Below are 26,671 nucleotides of genomic sequence, written 5' to 3'. Positions count from 1 at the left end.
TAGAACATCAAAATCGAGGAATATGATTTAGGACTACGGTATATTTTTGGTATATGTAAACAATTAAAAAGTATATTTCGGTATATTTTCGAGGCTCTGACGGTATATTTTATCGATAGTTCCGCGTTAACACTGATACAAACACACGTGACTATATCATGAGTAAATTCACGCATTCCGTAAAAGTTCCAACCCAATATAGGGCCACAGCCAAAATATTGAAAGCTGCCCTGGAAAAGCAAAAGTCAATCAAATCACTGATATTCGAGGAAAAGCATGCAGTAAGCCGTGACGCCTCAACCAATTCAAAGTGCGAGCAAATCAAATTTTCTCATCTCACTCCACAGCGCGTTCGCACTCTGCAAGCGGTGCTGAGGCATTATAGCGACAATCGGCACGCCATAGACAACGCCATCGAGGAGACTAGCCTGTTGAAGGACAATCCCAATCTCGACTCTGCTCTGGCCAAAGTGCTGGTGACGGAAATTGTGTTCGGAAGGGGCCAACTGACCGGCGACAGCAAGCCTGTGCAAACGGTGCGCCTGTACAAGGAACGCCTGGAGAAGGCCATAAGTGGGTCAGAAGTCCAAAAAAAAGGCAGGTGTTCCCACATTGACGTATTTGTAACAGTATTAGCCGGCTAAAAGCAGTGCAATGGGAAAAAAGAACAAGAAGCAAGCAACCACAGAGGTCGCTGAGCCCGTTCAGCCCGTGGCTCAGGCTGATGCACAAATTGTAAAACGTCCCCGGCAGCAGTCGCTCGATCGAAGCTTGGAGGTGTTTCTGTGGCTCTTGGCCTACAGTTTCCTAATGTTCACGCTGCCCTTCCTGGGCTTTTATGGTGTGCAGAGCTGGCTGAAGGAATCGTTCCCCACGCTGACCGTCTTCGAAGTCAACTGCTACTCGGTGCTGACCGCTGTTCTGGTGGTCAACGCTGTGGTGGCACTGTACGTGCTGAAGGCATTCCGAGAGAAAGATCCTCCTACCTTGGAGGAAATTGAGGAGGCAGAAGCTGAGCAGAAGAAGAGCCAGTAACTTAGTCTTGAATCAACTAAAATAAAAGTCAATTCGACACTCTTTTAAACGCGGCTCTTTCATTTGTATCCCCTACACAGAGCCAAATCCGCGCTATGTCCGAGTCAATACGAATCTGCTCAGCAATGCCGATGCATTGGAGTACCTGCTTGGTGAGGAATGGCGGCGTAAGGAGCTGCCTGCCGAGGCAACATATGCGGACTTTCTGACTGCCATCCGGGCCATGGAAGAGGATGAGTTTATGACGGACCTGCACGTCGAGGGCGTACTGATATTCCATCCCAAAGTGGCGCGCTACTGGGCTGAACACGAGTTTGTGCACAGCAAGAAGTTCATACTGCAGAACAAGGCAACCAGTCTGGCTGCCGAGCTCTTGGCACCTCCAGTGGGAGCCACCGTACTAGACCTTTGCGCCGCTCCAGGCATGAAAACGCTGCACATGTGCAACGTGATGCAAAACAAGGGACGCATCTACGCGGTTGAACAATCCAAGGAACGGTACAGGGCCTTGTGCGATATTACCAATGAGGCGGGATGTGAAATTGTGACGCCCATTCTGGGCGATGCCCTGACCATGGGTGAGTAAAATTATTCAAACGATTGATTGCCCATCCTCAAACACTTTTCGTTCGTCTGCAGATGCAACCCGCTGTCCGGATGTGGAGTACATTCTGGTGGATCCCAGCTGCTCCGGCAATGGCATGCAGAGCCGTATCAGCGTCTGCGACGAGCAGAAAGACGATAAGCGTCTCTACAAGCTGGCGGGCCTGCAGATCAAAATCCTGTCGCATGCAATGAGCGCCTTTCCCAACGTCAAGCGAATCGCCTACTGCACCTGCTCGCTGTGGAAAGAGGAGAACGAGCAGGTGGTGCAGCGCTGCCTGCAGCTGAACCCATCCTTCAAGATGCTCAGCTGCAAGAAGGCGCTGCGCAACAAGTGGCAGAACGTGGGCGACAAGGAGTATGCCAAAATTGGCAAGAACTGCTTGTACTGTCTGCCCGACAGCGACCTGACCGACGGCATCTTCCTGGCGCTGTTCGAGAAAAAGCGCGACACCGACGAGGATTAGCATATGAAGTAGGAAACCCAACCCAAAGGCATACTTGCTGATTTATATCTTTATTTGACATATTTTGCGATTGCATTACAACTTCATTTGTATACATTTTTATAAAAAAAATTGGAAAAAAAGAATTTGATTTTTGATTGATAGTTAAATACATGATCCCCGATTGGGTTTACAATGATGTAAACATTTGAATTCCGATTTACTTAATGGCAAACGGATGCACAATTATAAAAAAATTTAAAAAAGCATTTAAAATGATACTCTTACAATAATCCATTCGAATTTTGAGTAACATGATGGATATAAGGTGAACATTTATAAAAAAATAGAAAAAAATTATGTTAACGAATATGATGAAGAACATGATTGAATAAATATATATAACATCTACACACTCGAAGATATGTGTGTGTTTGTATGAGCGATACATGTAATAAAATGTTGTCTTATCAACTATCTAGTGTCAAATTTTAAAAAAGTTTCAATATATTTGTATGCCTACGAAATCGTTCTTTTCTCTTTACGTTATTTGAAATTATTATTTCCATTACGATTGCCAGATCGAAATTCAAAGTCCTCTACTCCACAAAACATATTTACATTTTTAAGGCTCAAGATTCATGAAAATGTTGAGTAAATTTCGTGGACCAGTTCTATTCAAATTTCAGATTGTGAAATGCTTCTATCGGCAACCAGAATTTAACAATTATAACGATGTTGTGAGTATTCTTAAAAAATTTTACTTACTCTTGAAAACATTGATATATGATCAAAAAGTTGAAATTGATTTGATTTGAGTGATCAGTCACTGACTATATAATCTTAGTCGCAGACTAGTTTGAAAAAAAATCTATAAAAACGAACGCGCCAGGCGCTAATATCTAGTATCCAGCACAGGAACCGAAATCGCATATATATCACGCTATATACGCGCATTGAAACTGCCAGAGTTTCCCTGTGGTTTCTGCTAGACTTCTTCTAAACCTTCATCTGCTGCTTGTAGAAGCTGCTCTTTGCCAGGCGGAATGACTCCGCCTTGATGGCATCCTCCATGGTTATGATCGGCTTCTTCGGGCAATACTTAATGGTGTGTGCCGAGTCGCCCGAGGCCCCGCATATGGGGCACACGTAGGTGCGCAACTTGGGGCACAGTACGCGATTCAAATTGTCGCGAACCGAGTGACTGTTGACCACCGCCTCCGGTTCGTTGTTGTTCTCACAGAACACGCAGTGGCGGCTGATCTGTTTACGGAAGAAAGTATCTCCATTAGAACTTGCTCCGGACATTGCACCAGTCAGACTTACCTCTTTGGGCTTGTAGCGCTTGTTCATCTTGTTGCTGTTGTTGTTACTTGGATTGTTGCCATGTCGGAAGTGATCCGGTTGCAATGGCAGCCCCAATCCCATGGCGTTCAGATTGTTTTGTCCGACGCCAGTGGCGGCGACAGCTGCCGCCTGTGCATGCGCTTGGGCCTGCAGTCCCGCGTTGGTTTGACCAATGCTGGGCATGTAGGCCATGGAGCGCCACACATTGTTTAGCTGCTCGCGATAGTTGTGGAGCCAGCGTGCGGACAGTGGGGCTGGTGCTGGCAAAGGCTGCGGTGGATTGGCTTGTCCTCCCGCTGCGGACAAATTACGGTGTAGGTTATTGGCCGGCGTAGGGGCCGGATTGTAAGCGAAGCAATTGAGATCATCGCTGGCGTATCCGTTGCTCGCAAACTCCTGCATAACATCCTGCACAGAGCCGGATCCATTGTCTGCGAAATTATATGTAATAAGAAACCGATTTTGTGCAATATTCGCTAATATATTTAAAGAAAATGGCGGTTTCTCGTCAATCGGCAAGTGTTGGAAAATGCATATTTTGTCGATGCACACAAGTGTTGTGAAAGGTCAGTGACCCGAAAACTTAATAACTGTACTCAATCTGTTCCATCTTTTCTCGTTTGCTCTTTATTTCTCTCCTCCTTCGCAAACCGATCTTCAGTCCTTCTCGTGCTCACCTGCCGGGGCGCTTGTCAGCTGAGCAAATACCTTCAGCGATCGCGCTATCTCATCCTTTTGCTGATGATTCACGCCAGCGGCAGCCGCGGATGCGGCCAGCGCCAACTGATGGTTGGCCAGCGCCAACTGTTGCTGCTGCTTCTGGATGATCAGGTGGTATTGGTAGTGCTGGTGCAGCAGCATGTTGTTGCCGTTGTTGAAGTTGCCCAAGTTCATGTTACCATTGTCCGTCAGCAGCGGGAACTGAGTCTGAGAACCGAATTGTGTGGGTTCCGGGGTCAGGGGAGTGCTGGGCGGACTCTGTGTGCCCGACGAGACGCTGGGCGTCGGTGGCAAGCTAGAGCTGCCCGAACCTAGCGTGGATGCCGTGTCCAAGTACAGGTCTTGGAGGCCCAGCAGGTTGAGGCCACCCCTGCTATGGAACGCCGCATAGTTGTCCTGCAACAGTAGACAGAAGGCCGGTGCCATAAGAGAATAGCGGCAACATATAATGGCGTCCGTGCAAACTTACGTTTGTGACGTTGGTGTTGCCTTCCAGGCTGCTGCGAAACATGGCAAAGTCCAAGTGTTTACCGTAATTGGATCCGCTACTTTCTCTTTCTGTGCACCAAATCTCACACTCACGAAAACCGAGTAAATCCTAATTATTTGAAGTATTCGCGCTACTTCTTTCTTCACTTATAAAAATTATTTGTACAAAAACAACTCAGGTTTGCGGGGCGTCAGACCGGCGCGACGAGAAAACTTTTTTTGCTTTGATCCCGAAGACAACTGGCGCCAGCTACAAAAGCATTGAAACAAATTTATGGCGACGTTCCTCAAGTAACGGTTCTATCAGCTCAGTCTCCCCCTCCATCAATGTCTGGCTGGGGTTACCAGGCATTCGAAAAATGTGGCAAGCAATATTGTAAAATGACACATAGGCAGGGATAGACTTATCAAAACAATGAAAAGAGACACAAACATAACATTATACAAGATATTCAAGTTTGTAGGGCACCACACTGTATTTCGAATTGCGCGCCCACTGAACACGCTGCCCAGCCCTGACGTATCGATATCGTTGCTCGCCAGCTCTGCTCGTCCAAAACAGCTGACTGGCTGCGTGGATAGATTGATAGAATTACATAAATTTGGAGCCGCTGACGCGATACTGCCTGGCCGTCATCATCACTGATCGAATAACCTGCGACATATCCTCGTAGCAACCAAACCCGTCACCATGGTAGGTTCATACATTTTCGGCGGGGTCAGCGGCACACAGACGGGGCACCTTACATGTGACCATTTCGAGGTTAAAGTGGATGAATTGATTAACGTGAACCCACTTCTCATTACAGTACAGATTTTTGTCCATTGCGCGGGAGCGCGCCTCCGTGTTCACGTGGCAACAGACGACGCACAACCTGCAGAACCAGCCGCAGGTGAGCTTCCATTTGCAAAGTGCCTGATAAATGTCCATTAATTGGGAAACTTTCGGTCCCGCAGCCTCGACTTTATAGCGCGCCTGGACGCAAGACCGGCTTCTTCTCGCAACTCATCGACAATGTGCGGAGCGAGATGGACAAGAGCAAGGAGATTAAGGACAACATCCGCAAGTTTCGGGAGGAGGCACAGAAACTGGAGGAGTCCGATGCTCTGAAGTCGGCGCGGCAAAAGTTCAACATTGTCGAGTCGGAGGCGCAAAAATCGTCGAGTAAGCTCAAAGAGCAGCTGGATGCCTTCAAAGACAAGATGGGCGACGTAATCGATGACGCCTCCAAGTCGGATCTGGCCAAAAAGGTCTCCGAGGAGCTGTCCAAGAAGGCCAAGGGCGTCAGCGATACGATCTCGGATACCAGCGGCAAGCTGGGCCAGTCGGGTGCCTTCCAAGCCATCTCCGACACGACGCGAATCATCAAGAAAGAGATGGACCTGACGAGCATAGACAACCGCGTTTATCGGCCACCAGCGAAGCTGCGGAAGCGCGTCCAAGTGGACATGGCCGATAGTACTCGTACTTTTGAGCCGAACACTGAGGACACAGGTGAGTGCAGGCATGGATCATGCATAGAAATCATTCATTGATCGCTTTTCCTTTTAGGTGTGGAGCTGCACAAGGACTCCAAGTTTAGCCAGTCGTGGGAGAACTTTAAGAACAACAACGCCTACGTGAACAAAGTGCTCGACTGGAAGGTAAAGTACGAGGAATCGGAGAATCCCATGATCCGTGCATCCCGCTTGCTAACCGAAAAAGTGTCTGACGTGATGGGTGGCCTCTTCTCCAAAACGGAGCTGTCCGAGACTATGACCGAGCTGGTGAAGATCGATCCCAACTTCGACCAGAAGGAGTTTCTGCGTGATTGTGAAACTGACATCATTCCCAACGTCCTGGAGGCGATTGTCCGCGGCGACCTGGAGATACTGAAGGACTGGTGCTTTGAGAGCACTTACAACATCATCGCCACGCCCATAACGCAAGCGAAAAAGGCTGGCCTCTATCTGGACTCCAAGATCCTGGACATTGAGAACATTGACCTGGTCATGGGCAAGGTCATGGACCAGGGCCCCGTGCTGATCATCACGTTCCAGGCGCAACAGATCATGTGCGTGCGAGACCAGAAGGGCAAGGTTGTCGAGGGCGATCCCGAGAAGGTGATGCGAGTGGCGTACGTGTGGGTGCTCTGTCGCGATCGGGAGGAACTCAACCCGAAGGCCGCCTGGCGACTGCTGGAGATTTCCGCCAATAGCACGGAACAATTCGTTTAGGCGCGCCCCTCGAGCCCCTCGCACTTAGAAGTTTTAAGTTTCTCATTAACCTGATTGACCCTGAACCATACCCACGGACACTTTCAACGAACTGGACCCAAAGGACTCCAAACATTTGTACAACATTTTCGCTTTCGATTGCTTTGAAAGTTTTGTCATCTAGGAGTCGGGTGCGTCCCGTTGGTGCCTGGAGCTGCTGGTCGGTTTCATGGACATCTGTGATCCAGCAGCCTGCAGGTCCAGCGGGACGCACCCAACGACGTTCACGTTCGGCGGTTCTACGCCGGCTACGCCCCTCACCGGCCGCCCATACCCCTCACTCACCATACGCATACTTGTTGTTATATTTTTACCTATCATGTAAGCTGGATATGTGTATGGCATGAGTGGCAGGAGTTTGGCCCCGTGTTCGGTGCGTGGCGTGGCCTGGCGGGATTACCGTGCCACCACTTGTGTCTGGCCACAAATTAAAACATTGCAGGCAAAACGATTTATGCACCAGGCATACCAAATATTGACTAGTGACTGTTAAGGCAAATTGTTGAGTTTAGAGTTGGTTAGGTATCTTAAGGCCCAGACAGACGATCCCCCTATTTGTAAATACACTGGCTCTCGCGCTCTGCACAGGCACGAATGCCGCTTGAAAAGTCTAGAAAATAAAGCATAAAATATGTTAAGTAAGCCATTAAATTAATTTTGGAATGCTTGAGCAGGCACTTCTTTAGAGATTGATTTTATTTTAATATTTGTTTCTGTTTGTGGTTTTTAAAAGCTCTATTAAAATCGGATTGTGTAGAGTGCTTCTGTTAAGTGCTTTTATGTTTCCTGTAACCATTTCCAGAATCTGTTAATTAACATTTGCGACTCCTGCATCCAGCGAGCTATAGGTACACCTCGCGAGCTGTTCAGCCACAGATACCTGCTAAATTAACGAAAAAAAATGTTATGTTTGAGTAAGTAATAAACATACGTTTTCCCCTTACTGTTAATTGTTCAAACTTAACCGCCTTTTGTCTTTACACGCCAGCTGGAACTAGTTCACCTGTGGAAGCAGAACCTGTTTTCGGCGATGCATCGCTTGACGATCGTTGCCTGCCGATGGTATCGTGCTGGATGACTCAGTCGCCTTCGAAAGAGCTTTGACGGTTGAGAAAACTTTGGCACTGTGGATCGTTTTCGCTTCGTTCGATTCGCCTCGAAACGCTTGCCGCGAACTAACGCTCCAAACGAACAGCGCTCTTGACCGCCTTGAAAACAATATTTACAAGTGAAAAACGAAACGAACCCCACGCAATATATCCAACGGGGTCGTGTGTGGCGCGTAAGAATTTGTGCGAGTGATAAGATATTTATTGATAAAAAAAAGAGTATCTCTGTTACGGCAAAAGGAACAAAGCGATGAGTGACGGCAAAAGTTTAACGCTCTGCAGTCTGGTGCTTCTGCTGCTGGTGCTGCTGCTGGCAGAGTGCTGTAAGTACCAATGACAAAGCTGCAAAAAAGCTACATAGATAGATGGATAGATGGACAGATGGATGGACAGACAGACACTCAAACCACGCAGCGTCTCTCTCAATATTGATTCTTGTACGTTTACGAGCGCGCTCGTACTCATGCCAGTTCGAGTAGGAGCCCATTAGCTGGAAACTAGTTTCGCGCGCAGCTGGAGGAGCCGGAGCAGCAACCACTTGGATAGACAGTTTTCAGTTTTACAGTTTTTTCAGCTTACCCCTTTGCCGCTCAAGTGTCTGCCGCTAAGTGCCGTGACTGGGGTCCGGTTCGGGCACCCCTGAGCCTGGCTCGCAGCACATAAATATTGGTTTTTATTATGGACCGCCTGCAGATGCAGGCCCATGAATTGTACATCAAGGTCCACCAACTAGTTGCAAGGGAGCGACAGGCAGGGCGAACTTTTAATGCCGGGGCATTGGCAAAATGTCCCTCCATCCGGGCTGATAAGATTTCGCCAGCACTTGGACATGAAACGATTAAATGATTGGTGCACACACACACAGGCACCCCACCCCAGGTGTGGGGTTTTTCTGATAAGCAAACCTGTCGATTCCTACGCAGCTTTGGGCACATTGACAGACGTCAAAAAGTGGATCAATGGATCAAGTTACCCACCTGGATGGCGACGGAGGCCTCCACCATTGTCGTCACGTAGCAGTCGTCGCGAAATCAAAGCAGGGCGAGCAGCGGCTTATGAATGCCAAATGCAATTAAATGCAAGACTTGTCAGATATCGAGGGTGTACCTATATGTACCTACGTATCCACTCGTAGTGCTGGCTCAAATGGAACTTTTTTGAAATTTAAATCTGTATTTTTGCGCGCTATCGGCATTGGAGGCGCTTCGCCACTGGCATTAGAAATGTGTTGAATTGTTTGTGCCATATAGTATAGACGATACGGACTGGTTTGCCATACAACCTATCAGCTAATACATATACATAAATATATACATAAACATACACATACATATGTACATATGTACATGTACATGTATGTTTGACTGTCAACATGCCGGTTTTTTCGTAGCCTCAACACGCTCTCGTTTTGTTTGCCAAAAAGCGTAGCCAAAAATGCATGTCAACTGATAAACCCCCTCCCGGGCAGCAGCAACAAATTGGGTTTGTCCGGGTCTGTTGGGTTCTGGGGATATGGCAGCCCAAAAGGTGCTGCTGGCGAAATCGTTGGCCAAATATTTGAGCTTAGACAGAAATCTTTTGGGGCTAAAGATAAGCTGTAACCAAATACTTGCACTCGAATGGTTCGGGGGAACTCATTATCTGTTTTCTGGCTAATTGCTTTCTCTTTTTAGCCCATGCCAAACCCTCAAAGGATCCGGCCAGCACCAGTGACTCGGAGCTCAGTGATTTGAGTGGAGCGGCAACCAGAAATAAAACATCTGTCAGAGCTGCTGGCGAGGAGGTAAGTTAAGTGCCAGTCCCCCCTGTGAGCAGTCGGGTAACATAACTGGGCCAGGGGGCAGTGAGACAAAGCCAAGATCCCCGACATGACTGACGCACTGAGGCATTAAGTAGCGACCCCAAGCCAATGAAATACGATCCAATCGTCGTTGGGTTCTGTGGCTGGCTGCACTTTTGGTTTATTTTTATACAGAACCGGAAATTTACGCTCTGAACAAAACTGTTTATTTATTTTCACTTTGATTAAATGCAAAACCACAAGCAGACACGCGCGGCGATTGCCTTTTAAGGCACTCCACCAATGTGCATGGCATGGCATGGCCAGAAAAGATTGAAAGCACCATCGACGGGCTACCAAAAGCAATGAAACATTTGCATACAATTAAACACAAAAGCCGCATGGCTGATGGGGGCTTTTCAGCTTTGGCTTAGTCACGAAATTCCATCAAACTGGACTGCCCGCAAGTTGGACGATTGACAACAAGCGTAACTCCCTTCCACTTCCATCCAAGCCCATTGGTTGAGTCAGAGCCACAATCCGATTGATGTTCTAGGCAATTCCTCAAATTGTGACGTTTGCATGCCGTTTTCCCCACAGCCCGCAGTCTCCAGGGTGTTTCCCAGTTGGTGTTTCGAGATCGCTGATCTCGATGCTCGTGCTTGCCACCTTTTGTTATAATCTTTATTATGGCCCATTGTCGGGCAAGTCGTTAGCTGTAAACAAATCGGACAATTACACAAAACAAGATAGAGATCAAGTCTGATCTGTGCCCTGTGCCCTGTGCCTGGGACAGAGGCAAGTCACGTAGTTGTACGAAATTATTACAGCCAATTACAGAGTTCAGCTGAGCGACCCACGGGGCCATCAAGGTCGGCCGTCTGTGTGTTTGAGTGACAGACAGACAGTGAGAGGGATTATTAGAAAACAGATTTTGTTGTCGGGCATTTAGACAGAGCACAACAAAGTGAGAGATCAGAACTCGAATATGGTAAACCTTATGGGACCTCTCTGCCACCATTTTCTACCCTTATCACCTGCGTTTTTCACTCGCCCAAAAGTAATTTGCGCTCTGACGCGTTTGTTGGCTTAAATGATGATTAATAAGCAGCAAAGTATTTGGCTTCCTGAATTTGTGCAGCTGCTGAGTCAGCGGCAAGCTCCGATTTCCTGGCAAAAACTATTGCGCCAAATTGTAGAGAGATGATCTCAAAATATTTGAAGTGCACGCCCCCACAGCTAGCCGCTAGACACACACACCCACACCCACACCCACACCCACATCCACTTAGAAACTTGGCATAGAATCACGTGCCAAGTGAAAATCAATTACGCAAAAGGCAAGGCAAGGCAAGAAGAGCCGCCGCATCGATGACATGCGGCTGGGTCGTTTATTTGGGTCGTTGAATGCACCCAGCCCTGACACTCGTTCCTGACACTGCCACAATTTATATTTCCGTTGCAGTATGTCGACTCGGATGCGGACTCGGGCTCGTCGGAGCTGACGCCAAATGCGTTTCCCCACCGCGACGAGGATCAGCTGAACTCGGCCACCAATCTGGTGCTGGCGCGCAACTACAAGTACGACGTGGAGATACTCGAGTCGGGCGATGCAGAGGATGATAGCCAGTCGGCGGCCAGCGAGGAGCTGGAGGAACGCTTCAAGAGTCACGGCATTCTCGCACCGGACACGGAGGCATTCACCGCGGAGAACATTGAGATGCAGCCCGTGGACGTGGAGGCCGATGCCATCAGCGAGAGTCACATGCTGCTGGGCATCATTGCCGTGGTCTTGGCCTTGGTATCGATCTGCCTGTACGCCGGTCTCGTCATTTGGCGTTCACATCTGGAGTAAGTCATAATTATGCTAATTTCTTTGGACAGTGCTAATTTCCCATTTGTCCCCCGACCCACAGGCAACGCTATGGCATGCGGGAGCGGCTGGTTAATCGCGATCTGGAGGAGGATGGCGAGGGCATTGACGATCTCGATTATCATGTGTATGCACCGACCACAACGCCGGCTACGACGCGTGCGTAGTCCGTTTGCCTGTTGTCTGCTTCCGTCTGTGTGTGGGCTGACAGACAGACAGACAGACATTACTAGGCTTAAGCTCAATTTAAAATGTGCACTGAGCAAGTGCAGCCGCTGGCCTGCAAGTGAGCGAAATTGTCTAATGAATGCCATAAATTGCGGTCCGTTTCCCTTCCCCATATTGCCATTCTCCATCGCAATTACATTCACCTGTCTGAGAGTGCGACTGGAAATGCATTCCACTTGCCCAATTAACCGCATCGCACACTCTCGATCGCCAGTACAGTACGTGCCAAAGGTCGCTTTGGCCTCCTTCCCTCCTTCCCGAGCACTCTGCAGCAGTTGACAAAGCCAATTAGCTTGTAAGATTTCTTGTGATATATTGTTATAGAGATTCTTTTGTACTTTTGTAACTTGTACTATTTGTATTTCGTAATAAACCAACGATTTGAATGCTGTCTAGGTATTGCATTCAAACGAATGTAAACCAAGCATCTTATTTTGAATTTGAATTTAAGCGGGCGCGCTGAAAAGTGTTCTACAACAGAACAGTGTTCTGCAGCCAACTTCATGTCGGTTCAGGAACTAGTTCAAATAGCTGCAATTTGTGTGGCAAAATATAGCTTTTCCATTCATATTTATACAAATAGTTAATTTTCCATTCATTTAAAATTCTTGCATAAATAAAATGTGTGCCAGGGACGCCAAAACATTTCAGGCAAGCAACAAGTTTGGATCATTTCGTGAACTAGTTCAGACACCCTCCGCTCGTTTGTGACTTACACAGCACTGGTGGCATCAGCTGTTCCGCTGGGTTTCTTGTGACTATTTTGCACTTTAAACCTGGCCAAAGTCTTCGGGCCTGGCCAACGAATACGTAAAACACATACTCCAGGATTGTGCCGAGTTCAAGTGCGCCTGTCCGCACCCAGTTCGTCCTCGTTCGCCGTTCTCAGTTAGCCGAATCTCACGGAACTCGCCGCGTCAATCCAATCTTTCTCGGGCCGCGGACAAGGAAACAACAGCAACACCGCAGCGCAGCGCAGCGTCAGCTTGTTAGCCGGAGAGAAGCTTTTCGTTCGTTCGTTCGTTAGTTCGTGTTTGCATTGCGCGCATTGCCCCTGTCCGACAATTTCATTGATAAGAAACCCAGTGTGAATGCCATGCCCCAACGTGTCACCGTCGCCGTAGCCGCCCCTCTGTTCGCCAGCCGTTTAAATTGCAAATTAATCAATTAAAATAGTACAAGAGCGTGCAGTGTGTGTGCTGGAATTAATATATTTGCGTGGCTTTAACCGAATCTAATTAATTTTGCTTTAATTTTGAGTTTGTTGCGTCCAAAAGTTGCCGCTTGTTGCCCCCCCTTTTCGCGACGCGACGCGGTGCCACGCTGTTTATTATTAATTAAAAACTGAAAACAGTGCATAGTTCCCGGCTGCAAAATTGTCCGTTATTTTGTCGAGCTTCCCGTTTATCCGTGCGCTTCCTTCCGACCCAGAACAAGCGCGGCCAATTAACAGCGGATAAACTTGACTAAGAAAAGCAAGGGGCAAAGTGGTAAAGGACACAGCAGCAAACAAAAAACAAAACAAAAATGACGCACTGGGAGGACTTTTACAACACACATCTGCCGCCCGCAGACTTTGAGGACAATCGCTCGCTGCTGAAAGAGTTCTGCGAGCGCCACAACAAGATCCAAAATCGCATTGTCCTCGTCACGGTAAGTGGCCGCAGTCCCCGCCCAGTCCACTACTTCTCATCCTCTCTCCCCCCTGTCAGTCACTCTTCAAGTCCGCATTAATTAGTGGGGTTAAGCCCCCGACATGACCTCTGGGGTGGCAACAGCAACGGCAACGGCAACGGTTAAGCTTTTCCAATGCGAGCTCGGCTGAAAGGTTTCCTTAAAGATGAGAGACATTGGATATGACAGATATTGGATTTCAGACAGCAGAGAAAACGTGTAGATAGAAAAGAGTTTTCCGCAGAGAAGAGATGTTTAAATGTTTGCAGCGAAAATTCTGCTTTTGCCTTCAACATTGATTTAAATTCCCTCACCTCCCAATCGAAATCAAAGCCAAAATGAAACCCAACTATCTGTCATCTCTCCATTGCAGTCCGGTGGAACTACAGTACCTTTGGAGCACAATACGGTTCGATTTGTGGATAACTTTAGTGCCGGCACCAGAGGCTCTGCCTCGGCGGAATACTTTCTGGACCATGACTATGCCGTCATCTTCATGCATCGCCACAAATCGCTGGAGCCCTTTACGCGCCACTTCACGGGGCAGCAGTTCTTCGATATGCTGGACATAGCGGAGAACAGCCAGAGCTCGACGATAGCCATCAAGCCGGACTCGGTGGATGTGTTTGCACCGGTGCTGGCCAAGTACAAGATTGCCCGAGAGACCCAAATGATTTTGTATGTGAACTTCACCAGCGTCGTCGACTACATGTGGCTGTTGAGGGCCGCCTGCGAGTGCCTGGCTGCGTTCGAGGAACGTGCCGTCCTCTACTTGGCGGCTGCCGTATCCGATTTCTACATACCCGAGGACATGATGGTAAGCTGGGAGAGCTGGCAGCGAGGCGGCCATGTGGGAAATCTTGTAATTGATTGCACTCGTCATCGATGATGGGGGTTGGGGACTGTGGCGGGGCTCCAGGCTACGCCTCCACCTCCTGCTCATCGCCGCTAGTTGCCTGGAAATGGGTTTTTATCGATTTCCAAAGCTGATTCTGATTCTGATTCTGATTGCGTTGCCCTTGTGCGCACTCCATCTCGGGTGTCCCAGTGCCAAGTACCAGCCGCAGTACCAGTCACCATCCTGCCTTTGACACATTTCCTCTTCACATTATTGACGTTAGACTGGGCTTCCTGTCAGCAGCAGTGGGGAGGGAGGAGCGAGCACCAAGTCAACAACTAGGAGCACGTCTGCTCCTGTCTCCTGCTCCTTATCAGAGTCACCGCCTGTCAGAGTCACTCACGGAGTTGGCGGTGACCTTGTTCGCCAGCAGCCTTAACATTGTCATCATATAATTTGATTTGCATAATTTTCCTTGTCACCATGTTTCTTCTCTACACTTTACCTGAATCCGTTGTCCGTTGTTCACGACGAGGTCGGCCCACGCGGATTTCTCTCTGGCACCCATCTTTTGGCTTTCGTTCACCCAGAGTTCCACCCACTCACAGTAGGTGGTTGTTGGTGGGCGTGTTTGCATGTCGGATCCCACACTAATCCTCACACTCTGACAGCTGACTTGTTGGTGCAGGACCAAGAGCAGCAGCAGCAGCAGCAGCAGCAGCAGCAAAAGGCTCTCAAGTGCATCAAATGTCCGTTTGGTGGGGTGTGAATGGTTTTGCCAGGCTGCCTCGTAGCCTGTCTCTCTACATTTGCATGCCACCAGACCACAGACACACAGACACACAGACACACTGCCTATGTAGTATATGTGTGTACATATGTATGTGCACCGAACGTGATAGATGCTTTGGGGGGTAAACACGAAAGTTTTCCACTTGCCGCTTCCACAGGCATCGTCGTCGTCGTCGTCGTGGCATTTCCTACGCTCTGTTTCCGCTCAGTTCGTGCATTTCCTGTCGCCTCCATTCCAAAGATATTCCGAACCGCTCTACCCGCCCTCCCGCTGTGGTCGTGGTCGTTGGTGGTCGTGGCGTGTTAGCCACAAATCGTCCGTTCACTTGATTAAATTGTTCCATCGGCATCCTTAAGGCCATCTGCTCCACCCACCACAGACACGAGAATCACGAGCCTGTTGATGTATGTACGGCATTCGAACACATGTTGGTGTGCATTTTCGGGATACATATTCTACTTAAGAGTTCGGAGATGATTCTTGCCTGCAAATCGATTTGGGATTTGCATAATCACCGACATAAATAAAAGTTCAAGCTGCAAGTGCTTATTGAAGTGTTTCAAGGCAATCCCGCAAGCGCTTGCTTGCCTCCCTTCATCATTAGTTTGTTGTTCAATTGAAAACTTATTCCCAAAGATCCTGCTGCAATCCCGAACCAAGGTCGACCACAGCGCGGACACGTTTCCGAGGCACTCTTGAAAGTTCTTGCCGCTTACAAGCACTACAGTAGTCTGTCTGTGCAAGAGGATACTAAAAAGTCAATTTCACCATCACATCGTCAGGTCAGGCGGCAGTACACGCGCTCTCTCGGCAAAGCCCTTTGTAAATTAATGCAAAGGCTGCGACGACGAAGGCAACTTTGAATTTGAATTCACTTTTTTTGGGAGGAAGGCCATGCGCCAGAAGCGGATCCTAAGTAAATTGTAATAAGTAAAAGCAAACAACAAATTAAAAGAGTAAACTAAAAGCGGAGAAGCCAAACGGAAACAGGACTAAAGCGGCGACGTGCCGAAATCCGCAAATCAAATCAAAAGATTTTACAAGAGAGAGAGAGAGCCATGCATGAACGCACGCACACACACACACACACACACACACAGACAGCAGGGACACGAACACGCACACCAACACGAACACAACTTTACGGATAGCGAGAGAGCGAGAGAGAGAGAGCGAGAGAGAACAGTTGGCAGGGTAAATTCAATGTCAACAGCTGCTAGCAGTTCCCACTGAGTGCAGGAGCCACAACATTTTCTTTTTTTCTTTTTTTTTGCTCAGCAGCTTAAAGTTCTAATCAGGCAGCAGAGACCCAGAGGCCCGACCCCCCCACAATTGTCAATGCCGTCGTCCCACTCGTTTCCTCTCTCTTCCTGTGTATTTCTCACTGTTGCTTTTGTCTTTCGCCTGCCTTCTCCTTCTTCGCTTTCGGTTTTGGTTGTCGGCTTAATGCCTTGAGCTACATTTTTCATTTCTCCTCGCACAATGTCCCCGGCTACTTAGGCATGTCGCCCCCCTCCGGCTGTCCTGACCGCCTGTTCATCCGTTTGTCCAGCTGACCGTCTGTCCGTGTATTCCTGCCTGACTGCCTTTTGTGTACGTCGAAGGAGAGGACTGGTGGACTGGTCAGGAGCTTAGCGCCGCTTAAGGCGCTGCTCAGTTAATGAGAATAAACAGAACTGAGGAGGGCGCTCAACAAGTCGCTGGCGTATGTGCAATTCTCGTCTTTTAAAGGGCTTTAAGTAGAGCCTTGGGGGGGCGGTGAGCGACGGATGTGCAGCGAGGCGTTGCCGTTAGCTCATTACGGCTGAGTTATGCTTTCAATTAGTTGTAATTCATATGCCACGTGGCGGGGCCACAGAGGCAACCCTGGCCTTTTATTTCATCGTCAGTCGACAGTCGACAGTCGACAGCCTGTCCCTCTGGCCGTCTGTTTGTTTTGCAAGGACATTTACTGCCTGTCCTGGGTGGCGGCTACTTGTGTATGCGTCTGCCGCATTCTGTATCTGTGTGCCAGTGGGCCAGTGTGCTAGTATGTGTGTGTCCTTTCCATTTGTGGCTTTTGCGGAGTGGCAACCAGAAAACCAATCTACGTGGCAGCTCCCCCATCACGTCGCGCATACGCAGCGTGGGCCGGGCAGGACCAGGCTGGCATATACATATACCATTGAAACACTAACAATCCACTGCCATTCCGTGTTGTGTTGCAGCCCACCCACAAAATGCAATCGGGCGATGGAGCGCCGACAATTTCGCTGCAGCTGGTGCCAAAAATGCTTGCCCCACTGGCCAGCCTCTGGGTGCCGCACGCGTTCGTGGTGTCCTTTAAGCTGGAAACGGACGAGAGTCTATTGATTGTCAAGGCACGTGACAGCCTCAACAAATACAAGCATAAGGTGAGTCAAGCCGGAGTCAATCAGTAGCGGATGGCAAGCTCTCACCTCACCTCCTCTCACCTCTCACCACCCAACCTTCCACCGCCTGGACAGCTGGTCATTGCCAATATACTGCAGACACGCAAACACCGCGTGGTGTTTGTCACGCCCACAGATTCCTACGAGCTGCATTTGAGCCGCGAGCAAACGCTGCAGGGCCTGGAGATCGAGGAGCCCATTGTGGCCGACCTGGTAAGGGAGCAATCGACTGGAGACCAGTCGCCGCGAAAAGCTCTGCTTAAATCTGTATTTTCGTTTTGTTTTTCAGGTGCTAAAGCACAACGAGTACATCAACAACGCCCAGCAGCGCCAATGACCGTTATCAATGCGCCGCAGGCAACAACAGCAGCACCACCACCAGCAGCTCCAGCACCAGGATGACGATGGGGAGGATCCGTATTGCGTGACCAGCTCGCATTATTGTCGCGTGCTCAATCCGGGCACGCCAAGCTTTGGCCGCAAATATTGAGCAGGTGCATAGTCCATAGCGAATGCTGAAATGCCGAATAACCGAATAACCGAAATGCCGAATACCCGAACACGGAACAGCGACCACAGAACACCGGATAGTGTGACTAGACATTTGCATATAAGTGTGTTTCCCCCCTTCGAGCTTTGTGTTGCCGTAACAATAAGTATTTCTGTTTATGGTCACGCCTCATAATTGATGGGACAGCGTCTCCATTTCGATGGTGTCGGTCCTTTCTACCCATTTTCATATTAGTTAATGTATTTCTTTTAATGTTGTCCCAAGAAATGATGTCACTTGTATGTATACTTACACTCTGCTGGCGGCCTTCCATCTTGCCCATCTCCATCCAGCCATCCTTTTCATGGACTGTCCTTTTAAGTCATCAAGTATACGCAGCTGTGGGGGCGCAGACATCAATAAACGTTTTTGATTTATGTGTGCTCTGGGGCCTGTCCTGCGGCGCTTATGATTTTATATTTAATGAGAAGCATCGATCGACTTTCGCCTGAAATGATTCGGTAGCAGTGTTAAGCCCCGCGCACAAACCAAAGCAGACATGTTTAAAATCCGCCAAAGAGCCGACACATGCAATCGCAATTTGTTGGCCGTCCCCTGTGGCTCGTCCCTGCCCCAGCACTGGTCGCCTGTCAGTGGCAGGCGACGCGACAATTGATTTGCCTGTTTTGCATAGCTGAAACAGCAAAAAAAAAGAACAAAAAGCGTTGTCTCATGTCCTTGTCGTTTCAAATTTATGGTGGGCTCGTACCTTGGCGCCTCTCTATGCAAAGCGGGTCAAGTCGAGAGGACCCCCGTGGCCAAAGGTCAGCTTAAAGCAGCGAAATTAAGTTTCCCCGCACCCGCACCCGAACCCGCACCCTCACCTCTACCCATTCACGGTCGTAGAGTCAAAACCTAATTAACATCTCGTACACACACACTCGACAGGAAGAGCTAAGCGATGCCTTGGCAGCCAGCAGACAACTGGGAGAAGGCCAAAGAGGACGAGTAGTCCTCTGGGTACTCAGGGCTGCCGACGCCTTTTTGCACATTTTTATTGCATGTTATGTTGTTGCCGCCTTTTATCTACGCCTTTTGGGGCCGCTAAGCCGCCCGCTTAAACGGCTCTGTGGTGAAAAGAGTTGGTTGGGGTTAGTGGTTGGAAGGGTTGGTGGCTGCTTTGCCTCCCCTTGCCATTCAGGGAGTTGTAACCACTTCCGTCCCGACAGCATTTTGTGTGTTTTTGTTCTGCAGCCTAAAACTATGCAACTTGTTCTGCCCAGTTCCTTTCGTTTGTGTTTCAAACGAGTCATGGAATAAAATTCAACATTTTTTCCCTTCTTCCGATGTGTGTTTGTTTGAGAAGTGAAGTGTGTGGGTCTGTGTGTTTGGGGTGGATGGCAGGAGCCTGCATCAAATTAGATTTTATTGCCCCGGCACGCACCACAAACAGAAGGCAGAAGAGACAGAGACAGACAGAACATCACACATGCGGCTCAGCGGAATTTTAGTCTGCCTTCATTTTCCTTTTTTCATTGTCTTGTTGCTCGATTTTATGGCCACACCCACATTCCGCCTGGCGATGCTTTTATTGTGTATATTTTTGCGTATCGATTGTGCATTAAAATATAAACATAAAAATTCAGTTGGCGAACAATACAACATGCATACACATACAGACGCATTTATGCGTTTGTATATGTGTTGGTGGGAGGTTTGTTCTGGATATTTTTTGAATATTGAACAAAGGGGAATGCATAAATATAGTCACAGGTCGAAGGAAGTCGAACCTTTTCATATCCATAATTTAGGACTGATTTCCCATTTATTTGTTATACGTACAATACAAATATATATAAAAACGTGCGAACTCTCTTAGACTCAGCTCATAAATGTCTAACGTTAAATACAATAAACATAGTAAAATTTCAAATACAATTAAAAACATTCCAAACATCTTCTAGAAAATGTTTATAATAACTTACATACATACAAATTCGTTAAAAACAAAACCAAAATGATAACAAAGAACCCAAGAGAACCAATTTGTTAAAGTTTCAATATCCATTTGGACCAAACCAAAGTAGAAATCGAACAAAATATGAAAACAACAAAAAATCACAAACATATATCTTTATGTATACCTTGAAACAAAAAAACAAAAAACTCAGTAATATGAAAGGATTTTCAATTGAATATTTATCTATTCTCTACAAGCATTTGGCCAATAAAGCTAACTAACTAACTATTTTATTGTTGAAATTGGCCAAAAGAACATCGTGCGAGTCCGCATCCAATTGATTGGCCGTACGTGACCCTGACCCCATTACGATTACGAGTATAACCAGAATCAGAATCAGAATCAGAATCCAAGAGCTGTCTAACTGTAACAAAAACTGTTGTAAAATGTTTACCACAAATGTACCATATACCGTATTGAGTGTCTAGAATGTCTACCTACATATATAGATCATATATATATATATTTGAGTGTGTGTTAAACTGGAAATGAAATAGCTTTAAATGTATAGACAAACAAAACCGATTGTTTCATTCGCGAGGCTTCTGGCTGGGCAGCAATTGGGTAGGATTCATACAAATTCGATTAACTGCAGCCCTGGCTCATACTTGTTATCTCTCACAGAACGCTTCAACAACCAACAATATACAACAGAAAGTCTTATCTTATCACAAGGCATCTAATGAAAATGACAACGAAAACCCACGCATAACAATACTTCAGTTGGGCAAGTCCGTAAACTTAAACTTGAGCGGTATGTTGGGCATATTTATCAGCGCAGAGCGAAATGCGTTCTCTGTGGGGTGATTGAACTCGATGTTGAAGTTCCGAATGAGTCGGGTGATGCCTAGCTCCAGTTCCATGTCCACGATGCGTTTTCCCACGCACGTACGGGGCCCAAATCCGAAAGGAAGGAACACAAATGGATTCTTCAGCTTCAAATCATTCGCCGGGCACTCCCCTGTGGCGTCTGCGGCGTGACGCACCCACCGTTCTGGCAGGAACTTATCAGCCTGGGGGAAGTGTTCCTCGTTTGTAAGCAAAGTTATGGGAACCATTGAAACATAGGTGCCAGCCGGCACTTGGTATCCACTTAAAACGCTATCCCGATTGAGAGTTCGCATATTGCCGAAAATCAGAGGGTAAATCCGTTGCGACTCCTTGATGCAGGCACGTAGATAGGGAACATTCTTCATCGATGCCTCAGTGAACTCGGAATCCTTCTGGGGCAGAACCTTCATGACCTCTCCCCGGAGTTTGGCCTGCTTCTCCGGATTCTTGGCAAGGCACAACAAGGCCGCAGTGAATGTGCTAGATGTCTGGAGAAAGAGAAACAATGAAATCAGGATAAACACTCCGTGATCTGAGGACGACGTACGGTATCCACCCCAGCCATTAGCATATCCATGGCCATAACCGTGGCCACCTTCTTGTCGACCTTCAGCAGCTTTTCGAGTACACTCTGCTCATTCTCCGGGCGAACAATTCCCTCTTTGGCCTCCTTCTCCAGACGTTCAACAGCTTCATCTACATAAGCGGAAGTTACTTCCTGAACGCCATCCAAAGCTTTCATGAGTTTCATTAACTTCGGTGTCTTAAAGTAACGCCAGGCGGAGGGTTTCATTTCCAGGATAGCTGTGAGCTCGAAAAAAGCTTTTAGGTGCGAGAAAAGTTTTAGAGCCTCTTCGTTATTGACCGATTCTTTGAGGAGTCCCAGCTGCTTGTCCAATGCGACGACAGAGACAGATTCGAGGGTCCACCGGTTTACAACGTCAATGAAATTATCAGGAGCCTCCTGAGTTTTTTTGTCACGGAGTGCTTTAATACTGTGAATTAATAGAGAAGGTTTCATCTGAGCATAAACTAGAATTTATTGAAAGTCATACGCACCGTTGGACGAACTCCTGGTTCACTTGGGACATCTTCTTATAGTAGAGACGAACATTCTTCGGCTGCATGAGGACAGGATTTACAATGGATCGAAAGTCGCTCCAGGTCTTTCCTTGGGTAGGTATGATTCCCTCGACTCCCTGGAAGAAGTCCTTTCTATGCTTTTCCCGATGATAGCGAAGAGTATCGCTGCCAGGCCGTTGGGGCCATACGCCCTCATTACGGAAAACCACCTCAAAGTCCTTGGGGTTGTAGGTGCTCAGAATGGATGGACCTCCCATTATTCCCTGTAAGTAGAATATGTTTCCATAGTCCTCTTGCATGGCCTTAAATAATGCCATAACGTCCAGCTTGCTATATTTTCCTCCAGGCATAAAGTTCCGAATGGTAGACAGAAATGTGGTTCGAGGAACCTCCCCAAAAGGACGCGCCTGTACCCACTCTGCATCATTTCTGGGCTCTGCTGCAACAGCTGTTGCCTGCCAACGCTGCAGCAGATTCAAGTGGTTAATCCGATGTGATATTTATGTATATATTTACCAGCTGAGAACTGATAGAGAGGGTCGCGTTTTGCGTTTTAATTATGGATAGACCGGTGCTCAATCTCAACATTTTACTTATTAGGAACTTCTTTCGTTAGCAGACACAGCTAGACTGATCGCTGCTGAACGATCGTTCCAGTAGCTAGCTATATACATGTGGGCTGGGTTTTGCCAATTGCGATCCCTAGACAAAACACCAAAACGAGCAAGGGCGAATTCGCGTCACTGCGAATTCCAAACAAGAGAGCAAACGCAAAGAGAAGACGAAGGAGAGCGAGATGAGAGCGAGAGCGGACAACCGATCGGCGAGAGAGCGCCGAGGGAGAGTTTCTATCCAACCTCCGACGTAAAAGGTTGTGTGCGAGACCAGACGACGAACGACGCAGATATCTAATTCTTGTACCGTTATACCATACTTAATCACTTATTAACCTTTACTTATAAACAATAAACATAAACCCCCACATACATACATATTCCAAAGACCGGAGAGAGCTTTTTGCCAAATTATATGATAACAGCACACAATCAGAGAGAGAGAGAGAGAGAGAGAGAGCTCCAAAACAAGTTCTCAAGAGTGCACGAGAAGCGAAATAAAAAAAGAACAAGAATCATTTTGTAAACATTTACTATAATTTGTAGATGTTAATGACTGCTACTGAATCGAATTTGGGATACCCTTTACTCCGTTATTTACTTACAACATTTTTATTATGAATGTGTCCAAGCAAATGGGTCTGTGGGGTAGCATTAATACAAAAAAAAAGAATAACAATGCCACAAAAGTATTGTTAATATATAAAAAACATTACAGATTTGATTAGTCTTTAGGTATTATTTAATAATTCTCAGCTCAACTGATCCTGAACCCTTGATATATTATTCATGCAATGCACACAAATTCAAAATACCCTAACAGTGTGTCAGACCAATTAAACGATTCATTCGAGCGCACATTCGCTGAATTTGTGAATGTCATTGGCATCAACTGAAAAATGTGTGGCGTTAAGAGAGAGTAGTGCGACTATTGTTCATTATTTTGATGAGAAAATATTAAAATCAATTAAGCTACTTCGTACATACGTTCATATAGTATATGTATATGTATGTAAATAAATACAAACATATGTCCTCCTAATGTTATATCTTATCATTCGAGAAATGTCAGGCAAGAAAATAAACTCTTGAAGATAATAAACTTTAATTCTATGGTGGCGTGATGGCGCTGGTAACCATTGCAAAAAACGAAATTCATAATGATAATATACCTAAGAAAAACGAATCTATATGCACATAGGTTTTTATTATATTCTCTTGATTGCCTCCCAAACAAAGAGTTTTTATATATACATACTTCAAATGTGTCAAGTGTGCTCAAATGTGCAAGCACATACAAATATTTCCTTTTGTTTCAATGCAAATATATACAGTACACCCAATTGCGATTGGCTTAACGTTAGTTTGGCAAGTCCGTAAACTTAAACTTAAGCGGTATGTTGGGCAAATTTATAAGCGCAGAGCGAAATGCGTTCTCTGTGGGGTGATTGAACTCGATGTTGAAGTTCCGAATGAGCCGGGCGATGCCCAGCTCCAGTTCCATGTCCACGATGCGCTTTCCCACGCACATCCGGGGCCCAAATCCGAATGGAAGGAACACAAACGGATTCTTCAGCTTCAAATCATTCGCCGGGCACTCCCCTGTGCCGACCGTGGCGTTACGCATCCACCGTTCTGGAAGAAACTTATCAGCCTGGAGGAAGTGTTCCTCGTTTGCAAGCAAAGTTATGGGCACCATTGAAATTAGGGTACCAGCAGGAACTTGGTATCCACTTAAAACGCTGTCTTGCGCAAGAGCTCGGGCATTGCCGATAAGTAGAGGGTAAAGCCGTTGCGACTCCTTGATGCAGGCACGTAGAAAGGGAACATTCTTCATCGATGCCTCAGTGAACTCGGAGTCCTTTTGGGGCAGAACCTTCATGACCTCTTCCCGGAGTTTGGCCTGCTTCTCCGGATTCTTGGCAAGGCACAACAAGGCCGCAGTGAATGTGCTAGATGTCTGGAGAAAGAGAAACAATGAAATCAGGATAAACACTCCGTGATCTGAGGACGACGTACGGTATCCACCCCAGCCATTAGCATATCCATGGCCATAACCGTGGCCACCTTCTTGTCGACCTTGAGCAGCTTTTCGAGTACACTCTGCTCGTTCTCCGGGCGAACAATTCCCTCTGTGGCCTCCTTCTCCAGACGTTCAACAGCTTCATCTACATAAGCGGAAGTTACTTCCTGAACACCATCGAGAGCTTTCATGAGTTTCATGAACTTCGGTGTTTTAAAGTAACGCCAGACGGAGGGTTTCATTTCCAGGTCAGCTGATAAGTCAAAGAAATCGTCCAGGTACTTGAAGAGTTTCAGGGCCTTGTCGTTCTTGGCCGACTCCTTGAGCAGTCCCAGTTGCTTGTCCAGGGCCACCACAGAGACTGACTCGAGGGTCCAGCGATTAATAATGTGTATGAAATCATCTGGAGCCTCCTGCGTGTTGACGTCACGAACTTCTTTAATACTTTGAACAGAGAATATCTCATTTCAGTATAGAATTCAATTAAATTGCAACTTTTACGTACCGTTGAACAAATTCCTGGTTCACTTGGGACATCTTCTTAAAGTAGAGACGAACATTCTTCGGCTGCATGAGGACAGGATTTACAATGGATCGAAAGTCGCTCCAGGTCTTTCCTTGGGTAGGTATGATTCCCTCGACTCCCTGGAAGAAATCCCTTCCATGCGTCTCCCGATGATAGCGAAGAGTATCGCCTCCAGGCCGATGGGGCCATACGCCTTCGTTACGGAATACCAGCTCGAAATCCTTGGGGTTATGTGTGCTCACGAATGATGGGCCTCCCATCATACCTTTTAAATAGACTATATTCCCGTAGTCTTTGCGAAAGGCCTGGAACAATGCCATAATGTCCAGCTTGCTATATTTTCCACCAGGCATAAAATTCAGAATATTAGACAGAATTGTGGTCCGAGGAATCTCCTCAAAAGGACGAGCCTGTAGCCACTCTGCATCATTTCTTGGTTCTGCTGCAACAGCTGTGGTCTGCCAGCGCTGCAGAAGGTGCAAAAGGTAAGTTCGATGTCTTATCAGCGATATACATAGACACAAATAAAATGAAATATATATTTACCAGCTGATTACTGAGACAGATGGCCGCTTTTTGCGACTGAATTATGGATACACCGCTGCGCACTTTCAACATTTTGCTTCTGTGGAACCTATTTTGTTAGCTGCCACAGCTAAACTGATCTCACCCTGGCCGATCGTTCTATTATGTAGCTCTAATGCCACAGACCTGAGAGAGCTTTTTTTGTCAAATTAGATGATAACAGTTCACAAACAAAAAGTATTAGAGAGAGAAAAAAGAGAGAGAGAGCGAATGGCAAAACGGGTTCGCAAGCGAACGCGAACAGAAAAATAACAAACAAGAATTATTTTGTAAACATTTCCTTTAGCTACTTACTTTTAATTGTTGAATTATAATAAATAATCCCATTAAATAAGGAGGAATTCCAAATTGATGCCACAACAAGATCGTTGTTCAGGCAGGGACTCCTTATCCAAAGAAGAATTATGCTACACCGTTGCATGCATATCTACATCCCCATAAACACAATATACCCTATGAGAGTGTCAAACATTTAATAGGTTCATTCGCGCACACACTCGTTAAACTGGACAATGTCATTGCCATAAATTGAGAAAATGTGTGAGCGTAAGAAGAGAGTCGTGGAACTATTGAGAATGAGTTTGATGAGAACAAATTATTAACACGAAAAGATTTATAATAGCGTGAATTCTCATGATACATATCTTTAAAGTAACAAATTCAAAACAAACCTCAATGATAATAAACAATTTCAATATTTGTTCGCCTCTGGTGGTACCCATTGCATCAGACCTGTTGGCATTTGGTATTTTGTTATCAGCCCACACTTAGCTAATCAATTTTGTACATAGATTTGATTGTATTCGATTTGTTCAAACACAGTAAAAGAGGTATAACATTCTCGTAACACTGCCCTAAAATACTGCATGTATGCATGGAACTTATGCTACTGACGAA

At 46.9% G+C, this 26,671-nt stretch overlaps 9 protein-coding genes across 10 annotated transcripts in view; 6 read left to right on the top strand and 3 right to left on the bottom strand.

Annotated features, from left to right (window-relative positions):
* Nucleotides 1–20,235, top strand: part of LOC117589662 (protein Skeletor, isoforms B/C) — a 30,191-nt gene extending 9,956 nt beyond the window's left edge. Inside the window, exon 8 of the mRNA XM_034281798.1 lies at nt 17,967–20,235. Within this exon, the coding sequence (XP_034137689.1) occupies nt 17,967–18,030 (64 nt within the window). The 3' untranslated portion in view covers nt 18,031–20,235. The remainder of the gene's footprint in view (nt 1–17,966) is intronic.
* LOC117589657 (probable 28S rRNA (cytosine-C(5))-methyltransferase) lies at nt 130–2,110 on the top strand. Its single transcript, XM_034281792.1, has 4 exons — nt 130–281; nt 348–597; nt 1,116–1,613; nt 1,675–2,110. Exons 1-4 carry the CDS (start codon nt 159–161, stop codon nt 2,103–2,105), a joined length of 1,302 nt encoding a protein of 433 aa, XP_034137683.1. The 5' UTR covers nt 130–158; the 3' UTR covers nt 2,106–2,110.
* LOC117589661 lies at nt 595–1,084 on the top strand. Its single transcript, XM_034281797.1, has one exon. It carries the CDS (start codon nt 655–657, stop codon nt 1,033–1,035), a length of 381 nt encoding a protein of 126 aa, XP_034137688.1. The 5' UTR covers nt 595–654; the 3' UTR covers nt 1,036–1,084.
* On the bottom strand, nt 2,137–4,892 carry LOC117589658 (protein nanos). Its single transcript, XM_034281793.1, has 4 exons — nt 4,621–4,892; nt 4,109–4,547; nt 3,411–3,862; nt 2,137–3,347 (listed from the first exon to the last, which is right to left on the bottom strand). The coding sequence occupies exons 1-4, from the start codon at nt 4,660–4,662 to the stop codon at nt 3,084–3,086; spliced, it is 1,197 nt and encodes a 398-aa protein (XP_034137684.1). The 5' UTR covers nt 4,663–4,892; the 3' UTR covers nt 2,137–3,083.
* LOC117589656 (mitochondrial import inner membrane translocase subunit TIM44) lies at nt 2,652–7,538 on the top strand. 2 transcript variants are annotated; one of them, XM_034281790.1, is made up of 4 exons: nt 2,652–2,824; nt 5,450–5,533; nt 5,598–6,135; nt 6,193–7,538. In XM_034281790.1, the coding sequence occupies exons 1-4, from the start codon at nt 2,726–2,728 to the stop codon at nt 6,855–6,857; spliced, it is 1,386 nt and encodes a 461-aa protein (XP_034137681.1). In that variant the 5' UTR covers nt 2,652–2,725; the 3' UTR covers nt 6,858–7,538. The 2 variants fall into 2 exon arrangements, with proteins under 2 accessions (XP_034137681.1, XP_034137682.1); XM_034281791.1 differs by lacking the exon at nt 2,652–2,824 and adding an exon at nt 5,058–5,334.
* Nucleotides 8,082–12,310, top strand: LOC117589660. The gene is made up of 4 exons (XM_034281796.1): nt 8,082–8,328; nt 9,679–9,788; nt 11,251–11,636; nt 11,702–12,310. The coding sequence occupies exons 1-4, from the start codon at nt 8,256–8,258 to the stop codon at nt 11,823–11,825; spliced, it is 693 nt and encodes a 230-aa protein (XP_034137687.1). The 5' UTR covers nt 8,082–8,255; the 3' UTR covers nt 11,826–12,310.
* Nucleotides 12,644–18,529, top strand: LOC117589659 (phosphopantothenate--cysteine ligase). Its single transcript, XM_034281794.1, has 5 exons — nt 12,644–13,539; nt 13,934–14,377; nt 17,399–17,584; nt 17,678–17,815; nt 17,892–18,529. The coding sequence occupies exons 1-5, from the start codon at nt 13,414–13,416 to the stop codon at nt 17,937–17,939; spliced, it is 942 nt and encodes a 313-aa protein (XP_034137685.1). The 5' UTR covers nt 12,644–13,413; the 3' UTR covers nt 17,940–18,529.
* Nucleotides 20,236–20,622: 387 nt separating the features above from the next.
* On the bottom strand, nt 20,623–22,676 carry LOC117589655 (probable cytochrome P450 12a4, mitochondrial). The gene is made up of 4 exons (XM_034281789.1): nt 22,543–22,676; nt 22,003–22,490; nt 21,491–21,938; nt 20,623–21,431 (listed from the first exon to the last, which is right to left on the bottom strand). Exons 1-4 carry the CDS (start codon nt 22,612–22,614, stop codon nt 20,832–20,834), a joined length of 1,608 nt encoding a protein of 535 aa, XP_034137680.1. The 5' UTR covers nt 22,615–22,676; the 3' UTR covers nt 20,623–20,831.
* A 1,272-nt stretch (nt 22,677–23,948) lies between these two features.
* Nucleotides 23,949–25,851, bottom strand: LOC117589653 (probable cytochrome P450 12a5, mitochondrial). The gene is made up of 4 exons (XM_034281786.1): nt 25,736–25,851; nt 25,169–25,656; nt 24,660–25,107; nt 23,949–24,600 (listed from the first exon to the last, which is right to left on the bottom strand). Exons 1-4 carry the CDS (start codon nt 25,805–25,807, stop codon nt 24,001–24,003), a joined length of 1,608 nt encoding a protein of 535 aa, XP_034137677.1. The 5' UTR covers nt 25,808–25,851; the 3' UTR covers nt 23,949–24,000.
* Between the last annotated feature and the right edge of the window lie 820 nt (nt 25,852–26,671).

This window comes from Drosophila guanche, unplaced genomic scaffold, assembly GCF_900245975.1.
Source record: "Drosophila guanche unplaced genomic scaffold, DGUA_6, whole genome shotgun sequence".
NCBI classification, from domain to species: domain Eukaryota; kingdom Metazoa; phylum Arthropoda; class Insecta; order Diptera; family Drosophilidae; genus Drosophila; species Drosophila guanche.
Note: the sequence above shows the minus strand (reverse complement) of the source record. Positions and strands in the feature narration are given on the sequence as shown.

What these genes read in the sequence shown, in the direction of transcription:
- LOC117589659 (XM_034281794.1), top strand. Translation starts at nt 13,414, where the DNA reads ATGACGCACTGGGAGGACTTTTACAACACACATCTGCCGCCCGCAGAC. An exon ending in ACATACCCGAGGACATGATG is followed by an intron (nt 14,378 to 17,398) that starts GTAAGCTGGGAG and finishes GTTGTGTTGCAG; the next exon opens with CCCACCCACAAAATGCAATC. An exon ending in TCAACAAATACAAGCATAAG is followed by an intron (nt 17,585 to 17,677) that starts GTGAGTCAAGCC and finishes CCGCCTGGACAG; the next exon opens with CTGGTCATTGCCAATATACT.
- LOC117589656 (XM_034281790.1), top strand. Translation starts at nt 2,726, where the DNA reads ATGAAAATGTTGAGTAAATTTCGTGGACCAGTTCTATTCAAATTTCAG. An exon ending in ACCTGCAGAACCAGCCGCAG is followed by an intron (nt 5,534 to 5,597) that starts GTGAGCTTCCAT and finishes TCGGTCCCGCAG; the next exon opens with CCTCGACTTTATAGCGCGCC. An exon ending in GCCGAACACTGAGGACACAG is followed by an intron (nt 6,136 to 6,192) that starts GTGAGTGCAGGC and finishes TTTTCCTTTTAG; the next exon opens with GTGTGGAGCTGCACAAGGAC.
- LOC117589661 (XM_034281797.1), top strand. Translation starts at nt 655, where the DNA reads ATGGGAAAAAAGAACAAGAAGCAAGCAACCACAGAGGTCGCTGAGCCC.
- LOC117589657 (XM_034281792.1), top strand. Translation starts at nt 159, where the DNA reads ATGAGTAAATTCACGCATTCCGTAAAAGTTCCAACCCAATATAGGGCC. An exon ending in TATTCGAGGAAAAGCATGCA is followed by an intron (nt 282 to 347) that starts GTAAGCCGTGAC and finishes CTCACTCCACAG; the next exon opens with CGCGTTCGCACTCTGCAAGC. An exon ending in GGGCGATGCCCTGACCATGG is followed by an intron (nt 1,614 to 1,674) that starts GTGAGTAAAATT and finishes GTTCGTCTGCAG; the next exon opens with ATGCAACCCGCTGTCCGGAT.
- LOC117589660 (XM_034281796.1), top strand. Translation starts at nt 8,256, where the DNA reads ATGAGTGACGGCAAAAGTTTAACGCTCTGCAGTCTGGTGCTTCTGCTG. An exon ending in GCTGCTGCTGGCAGAGTGCT is followed by an intron (nt 8,329 to 9,678) that starts GTAAGTACCAAT and finishes TTCTCTTTTTAG; the next exon opens with CCCATGCCAAACCCTCAAAG. An exon ending in TCAGAGCTGCTGGCGAGGAG is followed by an intron (nt 9,789 to 11,250) that starts GTAAGTTAAGTG and finishes TTTCCGTTGCAG; the next exon opens with TATGTCGACTCGGATGCGGA.
- LOC117589653 (XM_034281786.1), bottom strand. Translation starts at nt 25,807, where the DNA reads ATGTTGAAAGTGCGCAGCGGTGTATCCATAATTCAGTCGCAAAAAGCG. An exon ending in TCTGTCTCAGTAATCAGCTG is followed by an intron (nt 25,657 to 25,735) that starts GTAAATATATAT and finishes CACCTTCTGCAG; the next exon opens with CGCTGGCAGACCACAGCTGT. An exon ending in AACCAGGAATTTGTTCAACG is followed by an intron (nt 25,108 to 25,168) that starts GTACGTAAAAGT and finishes CTCTGTTCAAAG; the next exon opens with TATTAAAGAAGTTCGTGACG.
- LOC117589655 (XM_034281789.1), bottom strand. Translation starts at nt 22,614, where the DNA reads ATGTTGAGATTGAGCACCGGTCTATCCATAATTAAAACGCAAAACGCG. An exon ending in AACCAGGAGTTCGTCCAACG is followed by an intron (nt 21,939 to 22,002) that starts GTGCGTATGACT and finishes ATTAATTCACAG; the next exon opens with TATTAAAGCACTCCGTGACA. An exon ending in TAATGGCTGGGGTGGATACC is followed by an intron (nt 21,432 to 21,490) that starts GTACGTCGTCCT and finishes CTCTTTCTCCAG; the next exon opens with ACATCTAGCACATTCACTGC.
- LOC117589658 (XM_034281793.1), bottom strand. Translation starts at nt 4,662, where the DNA reads ATGTTTCGCAGCAGCCTGGAAGGCAACACCAACGTCACAAAC. An exon ending in GCAACACCAACGTCACAAAC is followed by an intron (nt 4,548 to 4,620) that starts GTAAGTTTGCAC and finishes CTACTGTTGCAG; the next exon opens with GACAACTATGCGGCGTTCCA. An exon ending in GCTGACAAGCGCCCCGGCAG is followed by an intron (nt 3,863 to 4,108) that starts GTGAGCACGAGA and finishes ATAATTTCGCAG; the next exon opens with ACAATGGATCCGGCTCTGTG.